A 20,459-nucleotide genomic window follows, 5' to 3' on the forward strand; every position below is an offset into this window, starting at 1 on the left:
AGACACTCAACTAGGAGAATGGGTAAATGCCTTGAATTTTTATTTAACAGGAAAAGCTAATATATTTTAAAGATTTTCTTGTACCAATTCTCAATAGTAGGAAATGTATCAAAGGACATTTTTGTCAATAATAAAATCTTGCTTTCTTTCATGCTTCCTGGCAGTGTTTTCACTACTGCACTAAATAATTTATAATGGAAAGTCATTATGGAAAGTCAAGGATAACTTTGGAATAATTCACACTGGAGGGGCCCTTGAGATGCAATCAAGTTCAACTGTTTTACAAAGCAAGATGAACCTCAAAGTTAAGAGTAGCCTGGAAATGAGAGCAGGTTGCTGGGGGCTCTTCTGGTTGCCTTCAGAGCAGCATCAAGGAGAGTGATGCCACAGAATCTTGGGCACTTGGCTCCTGCAGCTGGTCACCTGCACGCAGTCTGTGCTGCTTCATTCATGGAAAATCACAAAAGCTTTTCCTTTTTATTCCTTCCTATCACATTCTAATTGAAGTTGGTCAGTTTCTCATTAGTGGTTTTCACACAATGCTAAATAGTTGAATCAATATGTTAACAAGAGAGTTGTTTTACCCCTTTTCCTGTATGCTGAAAGCCATCTAGCTGAAAAAAAAATTATTGCATTTATTATTTCATGCAGCCATATTTCTTAAATTTATTTATGTGGCATAGAAATCAGCAGGAAGAAAGAAATGTTACCTCTGCTGAAGAAAAAAAATGTTTAACAACCAGTGTGAATTACATCTTTGGGGTTTGTGAAGTTTTGCCTCACTTAGATTTGTGTCTCCTTTTTACTGAAACTTTCAGAGAAGCACAGATGCTGCCTGGGATGGTCTCCATGCAGGGAGGACTCTGCTGGTCCCAGTGTGAGAGATGTTCCAGAGTTGCAGCAGTGATCAGTTTTCTGTTGCCCATGCAGTGGTGTGTGCCTTTTCTTTAGCAGTCTCATGACTCCCAAGATCCAGTGTGAAAGGAATTGCAGGGATCATAACTCTTTTGTGCTTCCCAGGTGCTTATTCTATGTATGTTTTAGTTTCATTTCTCTTATTGTGGGATTCAGCCTTATCCTGTACTTCATGTATGATCTTTCCAAAATGAGGTTGCCTCAGAACACAGAGTCCTTGCTTACATACCTTACTGGCACTCTGAGTGTTTTGGAATCTGCTCCCTATGCAGGGAGTGATTTGTGGCTTGGCACTTCACTGATGCATTAACAGATTTTTATTTTTTAATTTATAGTCTTGTTGGCTGCAGCTCCCTTGCAGGGACTACCTGCCTTAAAGCAGGAGTTGGTGCTTTGCTGTAGTGTGTTCTCATTCCATGGACAGTTTTCTGTGAGGAAGTCTTCAGGATCTCTTCAATCAGTCGAGTCCATGTTCCTACTGTGGGGTGTTGAGGAGGGAGAGCTAGAGACACTGCTTGCTTAGGGATTTGTTTTCCTGAGCCATGTGTGGGGTGAGAGAGGAGTGAGATCACAACCCCTGTGAACTCCCTGAACATACTTTACGAGTTCTACAATAAATTCTGAGAGGCCTTGTATTTTTGGGAGGTGAACAGTCAGCTTTACATCTTCAGGTCCTTTATGGATCCCCAGGTTAGGTAACTTACTGGAGGTTTTTATCCTCCAGCTGGAGGTTGTTTATTAACTAGGTTAATTTGCACATGAGGAGACCAAAAACAAGGCAATAGTAGGATGAAGTCCAGCTCTGTATGAGCATAGGGTGTAGAGTTCTTCCTTGAGCTGTTTGAGGGGTAGTGTTTGCCTTCCTGACATGCTTCCTCCTCATCAGAGACCAGAAGCTTAGTCAATTATTTCTCCTGAATGTGCAAACACTGTTGCTTTTACACTGCATAGCATGGAGCACTCCCAGGGCCACTGGTGCTTCTCTGAGGCAGAGGGTCTGCAGAGCTGGTGGTGCCCTCTCCTTCGAGTGCAGGGTGACACAGAAGTGGCTGGGAGCCACAGTTCCCAACTTAGTTTCCATAGGGTTGTCAAAACCTTGGTAACAGTAGGCTGGTGATGTCCCAAAAAGGGGATCCACTTGTTGCAGCTTGCAGGGTTTACTGAAGGTGGCACTAGTTGTGTTAAATTCCTGCCTTCTTTTGTGATTGCTGTAATTTTATATATTGTAAGTTAGAGTGAGTGTTGGATTGATGCACAGTAAATGCACATGTTAGGCTTTCTGATTTGTTTTGGTGGTATTACATACTCCCTGTTGATCCAGAGATCAAAAAATAAAATACAGAAATAAAAAGTGGGAAAAGGATTGGGATAATGTCGGCAAGATAAGGATCTTCTTTGTACCCTTCAGTCAAGAAGTCATCATTAGCATGTTTGTTTTGCACATTATGTATCTAATTCTGTGTATAGCATATGCTGTATGTATATTTATGCATGTATGTACTTGGCATAAACATGAAGCAAAACTGATACCCAAAACATTGTCCAAGTAATTGATACATATGTGATAAACTTTTGATTTTATGATACAGAGGAAGACCTCGGACAAACCTTCACTGTATTTTAGTAGCAACTGATTAATAGATAGAGAACCTGGCTATATTCCTGTGAGCTCATAAAACACACAGTTGATTAGAAATATCGTTACTATACAGATTTATGGGGACACTTACATGCTTGCCTATGCTGTTGATTGTTCTTCCTAATTTCATCTTGCCATCCTAACAGTAGAATTCATATTATTCTCTTTCCTTCGCTTTTATAAATTATGTCGTTTAAAACTGTGGAATATTCTTGCTTATTTTCAGATCTCATCAGAAAACTAGCACAGCAGCAGTTTGGAAATACACAGGGCGATTATCAAAAGGTAAATTGTCTGTGTGTATCTGCATAAAATAATGAAAATTATGACTTTGAAATTCAGGTTTTTTTCTAAACCAGAAGTTAGTTTTTTAAAAGTATATGAACGGAATACAAATATGGATGTTTTTTAATAATAGTATGATGTTTTCCTGAAAAATGTGAGACCAGTTATAAAGAAAATTCCACAAGCCACTGTAAAGAAACTACTCGTAGTTAAAGATGACTTACAAATTCCAGCTGTAATGGGATTGTTGCACAAAGATTGATGGCTCTTTGTATTGAAAAATCAGTTTTTATTTCAAAAACCTTAGGGAGAACCATTACTGCTTAGCTCTCCTGTAAGCTTCACCTGTTGTTTTCAAAAAGCTGAATTTGTATTATAAATATACTATTTATCTATTGGCAAGAAGATGGAATGGAATGTGCATCTAAGTTTTGGGCTGTTCTGGAGCAGTGTTCCACTTCTGAATCAGGAGTTGAGTTTCTGCAGTAGGAATTGGACTGTGCCCAGGCAATGGACAAGTTACTTCATATGAGTGACTTGCTGCTGGTGCCCAAAGTACAGTGTGCCCGGCAGGAGGGTGGGCGTGGTGCTTGCACACAGACACTGAGCTGTTGCTGTGACCAGCATGGCCTTACTGGTGACTTCCCAACAGCAAGCCTGTTTCTCCAGTAGCTTGATAAGCTCTGCATGACATCCTGGTGTGTGGGTTTTGTTGTTATGCTGCAGCACGTGACTCTTTCTGATCCCACCTGCTTGCTTGGTGGGACTCTAGAGAGTGGTACAGCACAGACTGTTCCTGCATCCCCAGGGAAGAATATAAAGGTAGGGCTTGGACGGGAGAGTCTCGGGACAAGACTGTTAGACCATAGTTGGTATCCCTGACCACAAGCAGAGTATTTAGTAACCAGCATGTAAGTCATGAGAAACCTTAGACTAGTCCTGTGTAGGGGATGAGATTCAAGAGTGGCAGTTAAAATATAGGAGTGCTTAAGAAGCAGAACAGATGCGGGACATTCATCAGTCCAAATTCTGATCTGAATACAGTGCAAAACCTTGAAACAAATTTGGTAAATGAAAATATATCAGGACAAGTAAGAGTGTGCTTCAGAAGACAGAAGCGTCAGTGAGAATCAGCTATGAAGATGCCAGCATGGGCTGTAGATGTGCCCCTGGAAGAATTTCCAGTGGAGACAGGGAAGTGTGAATGTTGCTGAAGGTTGTGAATAAGTAGTTAGAAATGTTTGCCTGTGGTTCTGATCACTCAAATTCAGCAAGAATGAATTCAGACTAGGATGAGTTCAGGAAGTGTCTGTTAAGGTGATCTGGGAAACTTGTGGATCTTCAAGTGAAACTGGAAGAGTTTGCTTAGCTTAGGAAAAGAGTTGTTAAGGGATGTGTTGACTCTGTTGAAATACATATGGAGAGGAAGCATGAGGAAGAAAGTTCTGCTTCTTGGGCAAAATATAGGGCTAGCACTGAGGCATGGGGGCCAAAATGGGTGTGTGAGGAGAAGACGTGCTCACCAAGAACTGAGAACAGCCCTTCAATAGCAGGGACCGGAAATCTGCTCCTCCTATTTATCCTGTTAAATTTCTGCTGTTGTTCCTTTGAATCATTTTTTTAAACCTATTTATAGAATGTGTTAGTGACCCAGGAGACCCTTCCCACTTCTGTGCTGTGTCCTAGGGTTCCCAGTTGGACTCTAACCATGAGCACCTCCCCATGCCCTGCCAGGGGCAGCAGTCTGCCAGGTCAGCCCAGCAGCTGAGCCGTGCCTGCCCAGGGGAGCCAGCTCACTGCTGCTGCCATTGCTTTGCTTCTGCTGGGAGCTGCATGCTTGAGATGTTCAAAATCATACTTGCTACCAGATTAATAAGGGAGCAAGATTAATAAGGGAAGCACTAGTCATCCTTCCATTGATACAGGAGAAAATATGTTAATGTGTTAAAAATATGATTTTGAACATTTTAAGTAGTGCTGTACAGTAGAGGTTTCAAAAGGATGTGTGTGATGCTGATTAAAAAATTGCTAAAACTTTAACATTTCTGATTCTCGCACATCAGACTTTGGGCTGAGGGGTCTTGCATCTCTAGCTTGTCTGCCTTTCTTCTGGTTAGGAGAAAGGGGAAAGCACTGTCAGCTGTGAATTTGGCAGGCAGAGATGTAGGGGAAAATAAAAGAAATTAATTTTCCATTGTGGAGACAAAGGGGAAATTGAGTTCTTCTGAAATTGTGTCATTGAATATTTAGTTTTCAGTGTTTTTCTGGTTCTACGGATTAGAAAATAGGTAAGCACTGTTAAATAGTTCAGTTATTCTTGAATGCCTTTTCTTTTTTTCTTTTGAATAATTTAAATTGAACCTCTACATGGTTAATTGAAAGTGAGAATGAATTTTGTGTGTAATGTGTTAGGATCCCAAACTCCTACTGGAGCTACTATAATAAAATAAGCACTGAGAAGAAAAAGTTAGTCAAGAATGTCATATCAGTTATGACAGGTGGAATTCATGAAGAAATCACCAAACCACAAAATAATGTGATCTCTGGCTATCTGCGAGATATATTGGGAATTATATGAAATAGATGCCCAGTGTACAAGTAACTGGTCTGTCATTGTTTTAAGATGAAATATTTGTTGGACACATCCTAGATTCCTTTCATTCACCAAGGAAACCAGAAAAAAGATGCAATGTATTTTATTATAAATATTTTTCCATAATTATTTAATGATGCTTCTGTGCATTATTTTACTTTAGTGGCTTATTTGTTATTGTTTCTGTGTTGTTAACTGTTATGATCTAGTCATGGTTATTTATTCATTATTCATGGGATTTGTTTTTTGTGCATGCTGCCTGTGTGTTATACACATTCTCCATTTGTTTTGACTTCCACAGCCAGAAAATGTTGTCCTGACTCTTCAGGTAACGTCTTATGGTAGATGAACAGCTTTGAAAAGAAACTAACCTTGTCTGCACTGCTGTTAAAACATCCATAGCCATTTTTAATGTTACTTTAAATACTGTTTTTCCATCTAACCTATCTTAAAATAACATGCTGTCATTTAACTTTTGAAGTGTTCAACTACATAGAAAACAGTGATTCTTTTGCAAAATCCAGTCAAATTCTTCTTTCAAACATGCAGTTCATAGTCTTCAGAAAGAAGCACAGGTTTTAACAAGCAGTTAATAATAATTAAAAGAGAAGTTTTCATCCTACACTTGGTAATTAGGGCAGAAATTTGCAACTCTGCTTATGGTGGTAATTGCTGTATTTGGCTCAGTTGGTAATTAGGGATTGTGAGGAAGGGCATCAGCAAAGCTGGAACTAGAGCATGATTGATATCTTGTGAGAAAATGTAACTTCTTTTACAGGGCAGTTATGCAGCCTCAATTTCATCCTTTTGCTGCCAAGTTGCCCTTGTGCTGGTGGATCTGTAAAACAGCAAAGGACTCAAATGTACTAGTGTGAGAATTAGTTCCCCTAAGATTGGGAAAGGAAAGGAGAAGACAGATTTATCAGGGAAGAAGGATTGCTGGGGTGTGCCCACACTGTGCTATCTCTGTGCACATACACCTCCCTGACCTGGTTTTGGCTGGGTTGTGTTTTCAGCAGAGGGAAGCAGCATGGCCAGCTCAGAGTGTGTCCCCTGGGAGCCACATTGCCTCGTGCAGGGCCCGGCCAGGGCTGCCTGGCCCAGCTCCTTAGTCCCAGGGCTCTTGCAGTGTGAAATCAAGCCAGGGTATTGCATTGCATCATTCCCTTTCACTCCTACCAGCTTTTGAAAGCATCCTTTTAGTTGCTGCTGCTTTGCTGTTTGGCAGCAGAATAAATGTCTTTGCCTGAGAGATCTTAAAATCTGTCTGCTTCTTCATGTTTTCCAGTCCCTAAGAAGGTTTAAACTCAGCCCTTTGGAGTAGCCCCTGCCATTGCAATCGATCATCCAGTGAAATACTTCCCTTTGGGATTCAGATGAATTTTTCTACTCTTAATGAAATGGAGAAAAAGTGAAGCCTCCTTTTCCCCCTGATGAGGTGTTGCTCTAGTTAGCCTTGCTGACATTTGTGGAGCCTTTTTGGAAACAGATGTGAGAAACAGTAAATTTGTGGTCTGGGAATTAAGATGTGTTCATTTTTAACCTGTTTCCATTGCACTGATTCACATTTATTTTTTGTGAGCCTGCTTCTCTCTTAGCACTCACTCTTGTAGTTTGCCTAGCTAATACTCTAGGAAAATAATTATTAGCTATCAGTATCTACAATGTTACGTATCTTTTTGTTAGAAAAGTTGTCAATTATTGACAAAATATATCAATTCCATAACCTCAGTAACTCAGTAGATGGTTTAGTCTGTAGTTTGATTTTTAATTATTTGCTCTATATTGATTGCAGTTACTGTGTGATACCTGCTGTTACCACTATTTTTGTCTGAATTTCAGGCCATCTACTATGAAATCGGTTTTATAGTCTCCGCAGCCTTGGGATTGCTATTTATTTTGTTACTGCCTCTTGTGGGACTTTGCTTCTGTATGTGTCGTTGCTGTGACAACTGTGGTGGGGAAATGCATCAAAGACAGAAGAAAAATGCTGACTGTCAGAGGAGCTGTTTTGCAACATTTCTTTTTGTTGCTTCTTTAATAATAAGGCAAGTGTGATAAAGAGAACAACAATATATATGCCTTGGTATAGGACTTATTTTGCAGTGTCATATGACAAATGATATTACTGTATTAGCCTACAGGTGCAGAAATTATTGCTTATTAAAGAAAATGTATAACTGCATTATAAAAAATGCTGCCACTGTTGCTATCCACAGGTACTTAATTGAGCAGAATATAGGTGTGAAACAAACAAAAAAAAATATGTTTGTATTGGGCAAATGACATTTTTGCCAGTTTCAAAACAGCAGTTGCAGAATGTTGCATTACACTTTTGAACACTGTAGAGACTGTGTCCTGTGTTCAGCCCCCATCCCCTGAAGAACCTGAGATATCACATACTGCCTTGTTCTTGGTAGTGCTGTGGTAGTGAAAAAAGCAACTGACTTCTTTCAGTTATTTGCTGTACTCGAGATATTTATACTAGTTCAAAACAATGGGTTTTCTTCTGGGTCCTGTGTTGTTTAAACCATGCATGCACTCCCTGTAAATCCTGGAGTTTGGAGACATTTTTGCACTGTTGGTGTTAGGACTATACTCCTGTGCTGGGTGTGTAATGGGTGACGAGGAACTACAATCAAGATTTCTTCCTGCTTTCAAAATACATCGTTTGCTTTCAGGCTTTCTGTTCTCCTTTAACTTCTTCATGTTTTCACCTGCCTACTATCCTTATTTTGTGATTATATTAAAGAAGAAAAAAAGTTTTTTGATCTATACAATGACTGTTCAGTCATATGGGATGTTCTTTGTCACTCTGCTGTAATCTAAATTGTTTTTTTTTTTCTATTACTGTGTGTCATGACAAATGGTGACCTTGCTTACGCTCATATAGGGGTCAGGCTGATATCAGATATGGGAACATGCTCTTTTCTCCCAAACATCACTAACAAGCATGACCCTCAAGAATTCAAAAACTCGAAAACTGAATGGTGTAGGGTGATAAATGCATCCCTGCCATGATGACAGGACAAAAGTTCTTTATGGTTCAAGTGTGCCTTGAAGACAGTAAGTTATTGAATTACCACTCAACATGTTGAAACTGGAGGTAGGTCACAGAGCTTGCCAGCTGTCTTTCTACCACATTGCAGGACTCTGTGTTGCAGCATGCTATAATGACTGGGAAATGTTGCCTATTAGTAGAAAAATTGAGATTGTCCCCTGGGAAATGACTTTCTGGCTATAATGACGGGGGAATGTTGCCTATTAGTAGAAAAATTAAGATTGTCCCCATTGTTGGTCTCTTTACCCTGTGCTTTTGCTGCCAGCTGTCCTTGTGGGATTAAGCACAGCCAGCACAGGCAAGTGATTCTCCCCAGGTCATGACTAGCAGATCAGTGATCCCCAGTAATATTCTTTCCAGAACTAAGGAAATTCCCTCTTTAATGTCTCCTTCCCCACCCCACCCCTCCCTTTTTTATGAGACATCATGATGTATCAGATGCTTACCCTAAGTGGGGGGTGTTGCCTGAAATCAGTCTGAAGGTTGAGTAGAGATAATCTTATATGAGGACTCCCTGGTCAAGTCTATAATGCTGTGAGTGATGTGCAAGGCAAGATAGAACTTTATAAGGCTAATATTACTGATCCCAGACTGACTGAGGGCTCAAGTCTCCAGTATGCCTGTGTACCAAGAGAGGTTCTCCTGCCCTTCCTGGATCTTCTTTAACAAGTGACAAGATGCCATGCCTGTATCTATTTAAAGCCCATGTCAGCTTGCTTACTGCTGTGCTGTAATGCAAAAGGACAGTCTTACTGGTAGCCATTGCCCCAACAAAAAATACTGGAGGAAGCCTGAGGTTTACTTAGAACTGTTTCTACATGTCTTGTACTGTACTCAGAAAGGATCCTTGTGGTGATTTTTTTGTGGAAACTTTATTACCTGGTTTTCCCCGAGGTTTCTATGCAATTTCAGCTTAGGTGGAGGGTTTACCTGTAATTCTTCCCAAAATCACGCTTCTCAAGGACTGTGCCAGAGCTGAATACGTAATAATAACCAGGTAATAATGTAATAATAACAATAACCAGAAGAGTTTAGTCCTGTGTGAGTAAAATGCTTATGGATACTTGCAGACAGAGGCAAAAGAATGAAAACTTCAATGATCTTTATCAATACAGGGTTACATTGAGATGTGCAATGAAATTACTACGGCAGACCCTGTCATTGTTCGGGTATAATTTCAAGTTCATGAAGCGTGGGAGGCCTTCTTTGGGAGTAGGTCTCCCAAACCCCTGCCAAGAGATTGGAATGCTACAGACTCCTTTACCCTGAGCTGTGCTGCTTCAGAAGATGCATTTGGCAAGGCTGGCATCCCACAAAGTACCCTGAACACAAACCTCTGCCAGTGGAGCTTTGCTTTAAAGGCACTCCTGTGGAACCTTCACGTAGACAGCTGCTGGAGGGCCTGGAAAGGATTTCTAGGGGATGGAGTTCTTCAGGATTACCATCTAAGTGTATGTTCTCCATCTTCTCCCTCTCTCCTATAGTGCCAGACATTCTGGGATTCTCTCACTGAGCCATTTTCTCCTTTTTCTTTTCCAGTCCTTGATATGGAAAAATAGTTTCAAATTGTCTTTCATTGACTGGGAAAGACAGGTTAAATGCACAGTGAAGAGTATTGGTAGGGGAAGGACTCTGATAGTGGAGCTTTCAGTGGACTGTGTATCTAGGCAAAAGCTCTAGAAAACTCTAGTAGTGTGGGGATGGGTTTTCTTCTGTGTCAGTATGCAATTTCACACTGACATATATGTGCTGTTAATGCAGATTTTAGAATATCTCAGCCAGTAGATTTTAATCACAATGAACATTTCTTCTCACTTTTCCACTGATGTAGTGCTCTGGTAATTACAATGAGATTTTAGACTCAGCTTACTGGAGTGGTGTGTACAGGAAGTCTAAGTTTGAGGTTTTTTTCTTTCAATTAAAAAAAAGGCTTCAACTAGATCTGCTTTCTGCAGGTGGGGCTTAAGTGAGAAGTACACTTTCCTCAAGAAGGGGTATAAGAAAGAAGTTGGAAAATCTGTGATTATGTATGCAGTTGTTTATCTTAATAGGCCATTAGGGTGTCATTTTCCAGTACATACACTTTCTGTTTGAAATATTTCTGTATAGATTGAGTCAAAAATACATGCAGTGTTTTGGTAGTTCACAGCTTTTATACATGAGTGTTTCCCTACAAAGTAGGATTCTATTGCTAAAGAGCAGAGGATGTAGAAATACTCTATCAAATACATAGCTAAGCTGATTTGATATTCCAGACTTATGCAAACAATTACATTATTTTCTTCAAATGTGAACTGAAAGTTTAGAGACAGAGACCTGCTATTAGATCTTACTCACTAGTCATCTGCAAGCTTAGGCAAGCATGTTTTCTCTGGGAAAGAAATGTTTAATTCATTAGTTCTTGTACAGTATAAAGGCAAGGGAGGAACATTTGATTTTTAAGAAAGCATATATTGCAATACCAGATTTGCTGGTGATACAAAATATTTTGGTTATTGCATAGGAAAACACATAGTCAGTTTTCTGTGCCTCCAAGAGAGTTTGTGTTATAACCTTTTTTTGACATAATGGATGTTCAGGAAAGTCAAGTCTGGAGGATGGAAATGGTGTTTGGCATCTTGTCAAGTACTTCATCAGGCTTCACATTTGTTCTCTTGGCTTTGTAGGATTGGTAATACACATTGTTCAGAACCTGCAAATCAATAGTATCTGAAAGAATTGGTGGAAAAGTTGATGCAGAAATCTCTATTCCATAATTTTTAAAAATTATTTATCTCGTAGTGAGGAAGGGGCTATTCTTCCAATATGTAAATGAGCTCAAGGTTTCTATTTTGTGACTTGAAATTTTTTGCAAGGTCAGCTAAAGGAAAAGCGTGGGTTCTCCCCTGCAACTGGTTTAGTAACATTTCTATGCATCTGTGAAACCTGGCAAGAAACTTGAGAGTGGAATATGGGACTCCTGAAGAATTGTTAAAACTATTTTCTTAACCTGTTACAGAAGTGACATGTCCTTCTTATTCCTGCTTTATGACTTTCTCCTCATAGCTTCTTATTGAATGTTGACTCAAGGCTCAGTTACATAATAAATAGATTTTCCTCTCATGTTGTGTGTTTAGTTACATTCAGAGTGTAGTCACACTTGTTCTGAGTACCTTGGCTGCTTGAAATATCTCCACTAGCTTGTTTCTTCCCACTCCTTCCGTTTAGGAAGCTGAAGAGAAAGATGTTGTGCTGAGATCTTACAAACTACTGTTTTGTTAACTCCAATTGACCTTTCTGATCTCTGAGCATAGAATTGAAAGGGTAAAAATGCTTTCTGTCTAAAGATTGAGGACATGGTCATAAACTCTTGAGTCTCAGAGGCAATATACATGTTTGCTTTTCCTGGTAGCTTGAAGATAGTTTGTCTTCTGATTAACAAAGAAAAGCTAAAAATATTTTGATAGCAATTTCTATCACAGTAGAGTGAAAAGAAATAATATATTGCCTGTATTCAAAATTAAACTGTTTACTATGCTTGTCATAGAATTATAGAATGGTTTGGATTAAAAGTTATTCAATTCCTTGGTATTTAGGCATTTTGAGTTCTCATTCCTTGGGTGGTAGGTGATAATAGTGTCTGCTTGAGTGTTAGTCATAGTGGCAATAAAACTATGCCATTTGCTGTAGGTTAAGTAGGAGGATATATGTGTGTGTCCCTTTGTTCCTTAGTGACTTCTGGGAGGTTAATTAACAGCTAGTTTTGAAGACATAACTTTGAAATTTTGGGTAGAGAAGCAACCACTTTATGTCAATCTCTGTCATCCTCTCATGAATATTTTGGGTATTGAGAAAAATGTTAGTAAAGGAATCCTAGTAGATATGACCTGTAGCATGTAGTCTTTCCATTTCCCCTTGTGAGCTGCTTTGAAATTGAAATTAGAATTTTCTAATTGAAATTAGAATTTTCCTTCAGCAAGTATTTTTCAGAACAACAAGTTCTTGAACATGTGACCAGTCTTATAAGGAGAACAATCCTTTACATTGTTTGGAAAAGCTAAAATAGGAAAAGCAAAATAAAGATGAACATTTGGTATTGATTTACTGAAGGAGATGAGCATTATAAATCAGGGTGTTTGCTCCTGTCTTGCCAGGATACACAGGTCATGTTATTTTAGGTACCTGTTAGCTCTCCATCATTTCATTTATCTGGCTATATTATGGCTGCCTTTGAATGCATATTCTTTGGAGCAAGAGTTACACTACCATGTATCTTTTTCCCCATAGAGAGCCTGGATTAGGTTTTCTGTAAGTCTGATTTAAAAATACTAGTGTCTAAGTCTTCTTGACACCCCATCTTAGGATGTTTGACAGTTGGGCAGGAGTACAGTACCATTTGTGTTAGGGATTCCCTTCCCCTGTGTTTGGGTGTCCATAGTGGCCTTTAAGGGTACTGTGTCTCTAGTATTGAGCTGCAATACAAAGTAAGAGACTTATCAAATGTGCCAACCAGGAATTGCCTGTAACACACCTGACTGTGGCCTCAAGGCAGTGCCTGCCCTTTGGGGATAAATCCTGCCTGTGGAGAGTGCATCTCAGATTTCTGCTGGTTAAATCTCAGAGTTAGTGCTTAGCCCATCAGATGGGTTTGTAGGCAGCCCAGTTTTGAGGCTGTTACCACTCTGGTGGTTACTCTTGACTTTTCTGGTACTTGTCTGCAAGTTGTGAATGTCAGATGTCTAAAAGTCATCCTTCTCTTTAAGTCTGTTTTACACCTAAGCTAAACAAAAAACTAAGGTTCATGTATGATAAGGGATCTTTAAAGTCCCTCTTGGGACCTTTAATTGCCTTTTAACTTACTGTTTCTGCAGATCTGCCATGCCATAATGAGAACTTTACAATGAAGAGTGATCAAATATAAAATAATCATCAGCAGTGCTGACAAGAAGTCTAGCTTACTTTCCACATTTTTTTTCAGTATCAGGAAATGCATATTATTTTAGCATTAATATGGACTATTTGTGTGCTTTTGAATGATCCATGCAATTATGTAAATAAATTGTGTTATCATGAATAAACCTTGATGAAGTTATCAAATGAAAAATACTGCTTTTCACAGTTAACTGGCAAGCATTTGCTTGTAGCTGTGTCAAGGTTAATGCTACTTGTAACAGAACCTAATCTTTCTAAATCTCATACAATTTACTTAGGCTATATAGACATTTTCTGACAGTACCCATGCAAATGGATTAGTAGTTGTACACTAATAACTTCAGGAGACTTTGGGGTAACATCACTTTTCCTTTCTTTTTTTTGAATTGGTAATACAGTATTGGCCCTTTTGGCTCAGTCTTAGTTTGCCTCATGTTGTATGTGAGAACCTGTAGTAATTTGTGGAGACCTTCCTTTCTTTTGATAATATTGACTTTTTTTGGGCTATAATTTTTTGGTTGTCTTATGTTAGAATATGCACTTACACTAACAATATCTGTTATCTGTATTTTTTGTAGTGTTGGAGTGCTCTGTGCATATGCTGCCAACCAGCATTTAACTAACCAAGTCCGAGGAGCAAGGAAACTGGTTAACAGTAATTTTAAAGATCTGAAAATTTTCCTTAACGACACTCCAGCGGTAAAGAACTTTTTCTTTATGGGGAATGAGGGTGGGAGGGAAGACGGATAAATAAGAAATACTGCAGAAAATAATTCTTTCTTTCTGTATACCTGCAGTATTTTCTTTATTTTTTGTATGTCAGTCTCACTAAGTAGAATAAACGGTGCAAGGTAAGATGTTTTCACACAGCAGTAAGTGCTTGGGAGTTACCCTGATGGATCAGCATTCCTTGAACAACTTCTGAGTTGTACTTTGGCAGTTAGCTGCTGTGCTGCTTGTAGGCTCTTTTCCTCCTACTGAACTAGTGTAGATCACGAGCAGAAGATAAAGAATTTGGAAAAAAAAAGGTTTTAAAAGGAAAGCATTAAAAAAAAAGTATGATATGAAAACTTGGATTCCTTGTTGCTCTTTCTTGTTTCCTTGTAATTTGGGTGTACTTCTATGGGCTTTGGGACAGAGCCACAATAATTTCTTTTCCAGGAGTATTTTGGACTGTTTTTTCTGTAAACCAAAGTCACACTGTATCGTACTAAAGAGGAAAGATTCTTTTCTTTCAGATTTTCCTTGGAGTTCCATAAGCAGTCCTCTGCATATATTGTTTTGTGTTGAAAAAAAAAAAAAAGCTAGATAGGAAGACTTGGAGACAGTGTGCAATTTCAATTCTAAGTGAATTTATACAGGGCAGAAAAGTCTGACGTTTCTGTTACCTTGGCTTTCATTAGTTTTAATTATTTGAATTCAGTTTTATTAACCTGTTTTACTTCCATGTGACTTATAAATTAGAAATAGGTGGAATTCATGCAGTTATGTGGAATCCACAAGTGTGGTAGCATCCCAGTCACAGTAATTCTGGGCTGCTTTTCTGCTGACCAGGGCTATGTGAGAACAGGAGACATCTTGGGAGAGGCCTCAGATGTTTTCCTATCTGGAGTGTTCTCCAAACTTTGTGTGTGGTGTTGTAACAGATGGGTGCTGGAGGTATATGGCAAGAAGTGGAGGTCATGCCAATAATCCCTCTTGAAACAGAGTGATTTTGGTCAGTCTAGAGCTGATGCTGGGCACAGAAGGATCAATATAGTCACATCAGAAACCACCAGGGTCTCCTTGACAGTGTTCTGCCAATCAGGAACTTCAGAGCAGGAAATCTGTTATGTAGAAGTAACTACTGGAACAGAGGAAAAAAAAATAGACACTAGCTAAAAGGCTAATAAAAACACTTAATTATTAAATTTAAAAGTGTCAGGACTTGAACACTTCTGCCAGAGGTTAGTCAAAGTCTCAGTAGTTTTTTAGTTTCAGTGTGGTATTACTACCTTTTCTTTTTTAGACTTGGTGTTAATGCAGTCATCAGTTGTATCTCATGAGTCATTTTGTCAGACCAGGTGCATGAGTATCATGTATACACACACATTTGTAAGAACTTCTTGAGAAAAGGAGAAGAGCTACAGTTTTTTGAAAAAGTTCTAGTATCCAACTAATTGTCTGTAAAGCTCTGAAAGTCGAACTGATGTCCTTGACTCATCAGTATGAGGTGTGTACAGCATATAAGAGGATTTGAAAAAGAAGTCCTGTGTTAAGAGTTCATGTCACAGGAGATTTGCAGACTGTGAGTATTGAGCAATAACACTATTAGTCATACAGAATTGCCTTTTTCTGGGACATTGCTGGAGACAATGCAAAACCTTTGAGACCTGTAGCCCTGAAAAATTTTAGTCCTTTGGTTAAGCTAGGTAGACGAAAATAATTAAATAAGCAAAAATATACCTACAGCCTTCTCAGTAAGAAACTCTCATTATTTTTTCTCCTGGGTTAGAAGAAGGAGGTCCATTCCTTACTTTGTCATTTAATTAGATTCACTGATCAATAGGTTGTTTCGAGGGTGGATTTTTTTGTCTTTTTTTATTTCACAGAAAGTTTGAGACTGCAAGCCAGATATACTTTTGTAGACATTTGAATCATTCTTAAAATTGGAAATCCATTTCTCAAGTGTTTTAACCATTACACCACTTAAGCTTGATTGGGGTAGAATTCATTATTTTAAGCATGCAGAAATCAATAATGTCTTTTCAAAGTTAGTGTAATTTTTCCACTTGGGATGGTTCTTTATTAGCCTTTTCTCCAAACCTAGGATTTAGTGGTAACTGAGTTGCTGGTCTACATTTATATGGTGTTTTGGTAGAGCTCAAGTTGAGACTGGGCCAAATCCACCAGGGGGTAAGGAAAACTACTTGTGTTAAGACAGAGCAGCCTACTCCTTTCCACAAGAGAAGCTCTGAGAGGCTGCCCAAATACAAATCTGCTGGCTTGGTGAATTGTTTCAAAATTGCCGCCGCAGTAATGCCACGCCTTTCCATGAAGTAGGAACTCATGCCAGACAAAACCAAGTAACAGAGTTGAAGACCTGAAAAAAAGACCTTATTGGCCTGGCTGACTTGAAACCTCCCTAAGGCCACAGTGCCTGCTAGTTAATATTTTTGAGCTGAATCATTGACCACAGAGCTGTTCCAATTAAGTAGATATCCCAATCTAACACTTTATGTGCAGATCTGTTAAGCAAATAAAATACTTGGTTAGTTGAAAATAGTAGAAGGGCAATGTTTGGAGGGGTTTGCACACATATTTTGATTGCTTCAGAGTGATTATTTGACACATTCAAAAGGATTACTTTTTTCAGTTCTGTTAATAGTTTTTTTTAATCATTTTCTTCTCAGCAAATTGACTACTTGGTGAACCAGTACAACACAACTAAGGATAAAGCACTGTCAGACCTAAATAGTAAGTATTTTTATTCAAAGAGGGTTAGCATGTATAGTTAAAAGCTTCAATAAGATGATGTAATTAGCTCATAGTGCTAAGTGAAATTTCATTTATAAGAATATGGTTTTCAAATAGAAGTGCTGTTCTCAGTGGTAAGTGAGACTAAAATCCTTCTCACATACAGTGTTTCAGAGCTGGTATAATGTGGAGTATTTCCTGAAATAAAAGTATTTTCTTAAATTATTATTCAATAAGTCAGGCTAATATTTTATTTTCATTTTCAGTTTTGTAATATTTTGGAATATTTGTCCTCAGGTCTTAGAATTGGAGCCAAATATCAAGGAACAGAGCTACTAGCAGTTGTGATAGTTCCAGTGAGAGAGAACTCTGTTTATTTTTCTTGTTCTACCTTTGTCCTCTCTTCAGCTAGGAGTTGAGTTATAAGCTTATCTTCTTTCTAAAGCTGCTTAATGTATTTGCCATTTCAGACAAGCAGTTGAAGAGCAGTAGATAAAATTTGAATTAGAACTGCTGCACTTTCCCCTTCAGCACAGTTACAGTATGAGGAATCATATTCAAAGATCTCAGTAAACAAAAACAACCAGAAAACTGACCTTTTTTTTTTTTTTTTTTTTTTTTTTTTTTTAAATTTAAGATTCACTTTCCAAAATTCCTGATAGAAAGGGCTGACCATAATCAGGACACACAATGATTCAAGGTGCATTGTGTGCCAGGTGTTTATAAATTCATACAGGTTTCATTGTTGGATTGAGGGATTGTTGCTGGGGTCAAACTGTGCAGCTGTGGCATTGTGCCACTTATAATAAATTGATTCTCACGTCCAGAATCTCTGCTTCTGTGTAGGTTTAAAATGTATATTAAAAGTAGTTTTCAATTGAGCCAACTTGGCATACCCTGAGGTTAATGTGCCTTGTCTATGTAAGGCTTTATTGCACATTGAATATGCCTGTGAAAGTAGTAGTAGCAGTAGTTAAGTAGTCTTCCTACTTCATTCTCAGCAGGAGCACTCTGGTCTAAAAAATAGATGTAATCTTAAAGTCTATGATAATAATAACAGTAATAATAAAAAAATTGATGTTTGTATTTCAGGTATTAGCTTGAAGCTTCCCAGCCACTCCAAACTGAAATTTCAAATTAAATGTTTAGTTGTTCTCAAGACAAATTTATAATGTTAGTTACCTGTGATGAGAGAATCATCAAATAAAGACTGCTTTTATTTTCTTGAAATACCAGAATTAGTTATGTTGACATCTGGGTACAGAAGGATTTTTTCCTAGGGGAATCAACAGTAGTAGGAATCTCTAGAGAACTGTAGATTAGTTCAGTTTGCCTACCTTAAAGAAATGTGGAAAAGTGTTTAATACTTGGTAGAAGTTCTCAACTCAAGCCAGAAGTGATAGTGCTGACAGTAAGGGATGCTTCTGTACCAGGCAGTATTCCCATCTCATCAAAAGGAAAACAACTGAAGAATCAGTTTACTGTGATCTGAAAATGGAGAGGACCTGGTGATTACTTAAAGGATGTGTCACATCAGAATGTTTCACCCAGCTCTGCTCAGCATTTCTCTGTTGCTTTGCTGAACCAAGGTTCATTTGTTTGTGGGCAGGGAGACTGGAGGGTTTGGAGGTGGGGGGAGCTGGGGCTGTGGTGTCCGTGCTGGATGTTCTGCATGAGGGTACAGGGCCTTAATGAGCTTAAGGGATTTCAGCAGGGCTGGCTTGTGGGTGACCTTGGTGTTGCTGGACGCGTGAGGAACAGGAGAAGGGAAAAGAATCCACTTCTTAGTTTGTCTTGCAATATGAAAACATAGTGTGTAGTGAAAGACTATGCCACAAAATTCCTGTTCAGATGCTGGACCACTTAAAGATAAATTGTGGAAAAAGTCCTGTTCCCAAAAAAGTAGTAAATGCAATGAAATACATATTGTGGAGTTTGTTGAAATTCTTGTGTGTCTTTACCCATGTGGTCAAGTGTTAATGAATATTTTCCACCATATTTTGATTTACTTCTTTCATTTATAAACCTATAGCTAGCTAAAGCAGAGCTATGTCTCTGCATTGCCTTCTGTCACTTAAGTTCTGACTGTCAGGCCTTAAAAAATTTTCAATAATTTATGTATATTTATTCATATGTATATGTATGTATGAATGAAATTGTACATATATGTAAGCATACATATATATATGTATATCCATAATATATGTATTTGTTAAGTAAAGAGTCTGGTAGCAGGTAGTTTAAGAGACAGTTTAAATTGAGCTAGTGTATAATGTGTTGGTTATTTTTATCTCTCCATATTACAGATGTTGGACCTGTGCTTGGAGCCAGAGTTCAAGAACAGCTGGGAAAAGAAGTGCGTCCTGCACTTGATGCAGCTCTGACAATGGCAGGAGGTAAAGATGTACATGTTGTATAATATTCTGTTACCATGGTAAAACAGGCACAGCATGGGATAGCTTTGTGTAATACAATGAGTCAACTTACCATTTTTCTTCATGCCTGGATGTTTCTTTTAAATAGCGGATTTCACACATCTTAAGATTGATAAATACATTTAAAACCTAAATCAAAATTTACGTGCTATTGTTGATACTTAGTTTTGGGAGTCAGTGAATAGGGATGAAATCTGAATTTCCTGTTCCAAGTTGGTGTCCCATTCTATTGAATATAAAGGAAACTGGGAAAACTGTCCTTTTAGAGTTGCAAAATTATTATAGCCATAATTATTTTCAGATTAGTCAGGGATTTTGTCCTCTACACTGCCGAGATTATTATGAGCGTGTTAGCCAGCATTTCTTCATTATATCTTTGAGTTTGGCATTGCTCCTTCTTAGTTCTTTCTCTTTTTAGAGAAAATATTCCTTTATTATTTTTCCATTTAAGGCTTCTTTTTTCACGAATCAGATACAGCTTACAGAGCAAAGGGAAGGCATCCATGAACTTGAGTCACTTTGGTTTGGTTTTTTTTTTTTTTTTAGCCATGAATTCTCTTTCATTCACTTGTCATCATTCTCCTTTTTTTTTTTTTCTTTGCTTTATTTCTCTTATTTTTCTTGAAGTCAAAGTGGAAAGGGCTATCAAAGGTAAAAACCACAATAAGACCTTGTGTGGTGTGAAGTGCACTTTGTTTTTGTAACTTTGTGTATTCTTAGTTGTGTCTGTGTGGTTGTTTACTGAACACCTGCTCAGTGCTTGGGATTCCTCTCATTTCTTTTGTTTGGTGTGATTGGGATGGAATCTAAAGCCCAGGCAGTGTGGAACACTCACTAATGCTTGGCTGATGCAACATAATCTCCTTACCTTTCATCTTGCGGCTGTATGATTTGTGAGTTGGATTATGAGGAAAATACTGAAAACACAATTTGATGGATATGAGCTTTTAGTTTCTAATGACCAAGTGTTAAAGTTCTTTACTGAAACCACTGGGAAAGGAGAGGAAAGGAAACAGTAGAAAAGAGGGAAGTGGATGAAATACCAATAAAAGTAACCTGAGCACATTACTTTCTCTGTAGAAAAGCGTAAGAGGTATATTTTTATATGCAATAAGTACATGTTCTTTGCTAGAATTTCCTGTGCTAAGGTTTTTCTGGGAATGA

General features: G+C 38.3%; 1 protein-coding gene across 5 annotated transcripts in view; it reads left to right on the top strand.

Annotated features, from left to right (window-relative positions):
• PROM1 (prominin 1) overlaps window positions 1–20,459 on the top strand; it is a 62,507-nt gene that overhangs the window by 20,425 nt on the left and 21,623 nt on the right. For 3 of the 5 annotated variants that reach the window (XM_059845126.1, XM_059845129.1, XM_059845127.1), the window contains 6 exons: window positions 2,781–2,839; window positions 5,734–5,760; window positions 7,275–7,480; window positions 13,983–14,103; window positions 16,797–16,860; window positions 19,167–19,256. In XM_059845126.1, coding sequence (XP_059701109.1) covers window positions 2,781–2,839; window positions 5,734–5,760; window positions 7,275–7,480; window positions 13,983–14,103; window positions 16,797–16,860; window positions 19,167–19,256 — 567 coding nt within the window. The remainder of the gene's footprint in view (window positions 1–2,780; window positions 2,840–5,733; window positions 5,761–7,274; window positions 7,481–13,982; window positions 14,104–16,796; window positions 16,861–19,166; window positions 19,257–20,459) is intronic. The other 2 variants (XM_059845128.1, XM_059845131.1) reach the window with 1 other exon arrangement.

The sequence above is a fragment of the Haemorhous mexicanus genome, chromosome 4 (assembly GCF_027477595.1).
Source record: "Haemorhous mexicanus isolate bHaeMex1 chromosome 4, bHaeMex1.pri, whole genome shotgun sequence".
NCBI classification, from domain to species: Eukaryota; Metazoa; Chordata; class Aves; order Passeriformes; family Fringillidae; genus Haemorhous; species Haemorhous mexicanus.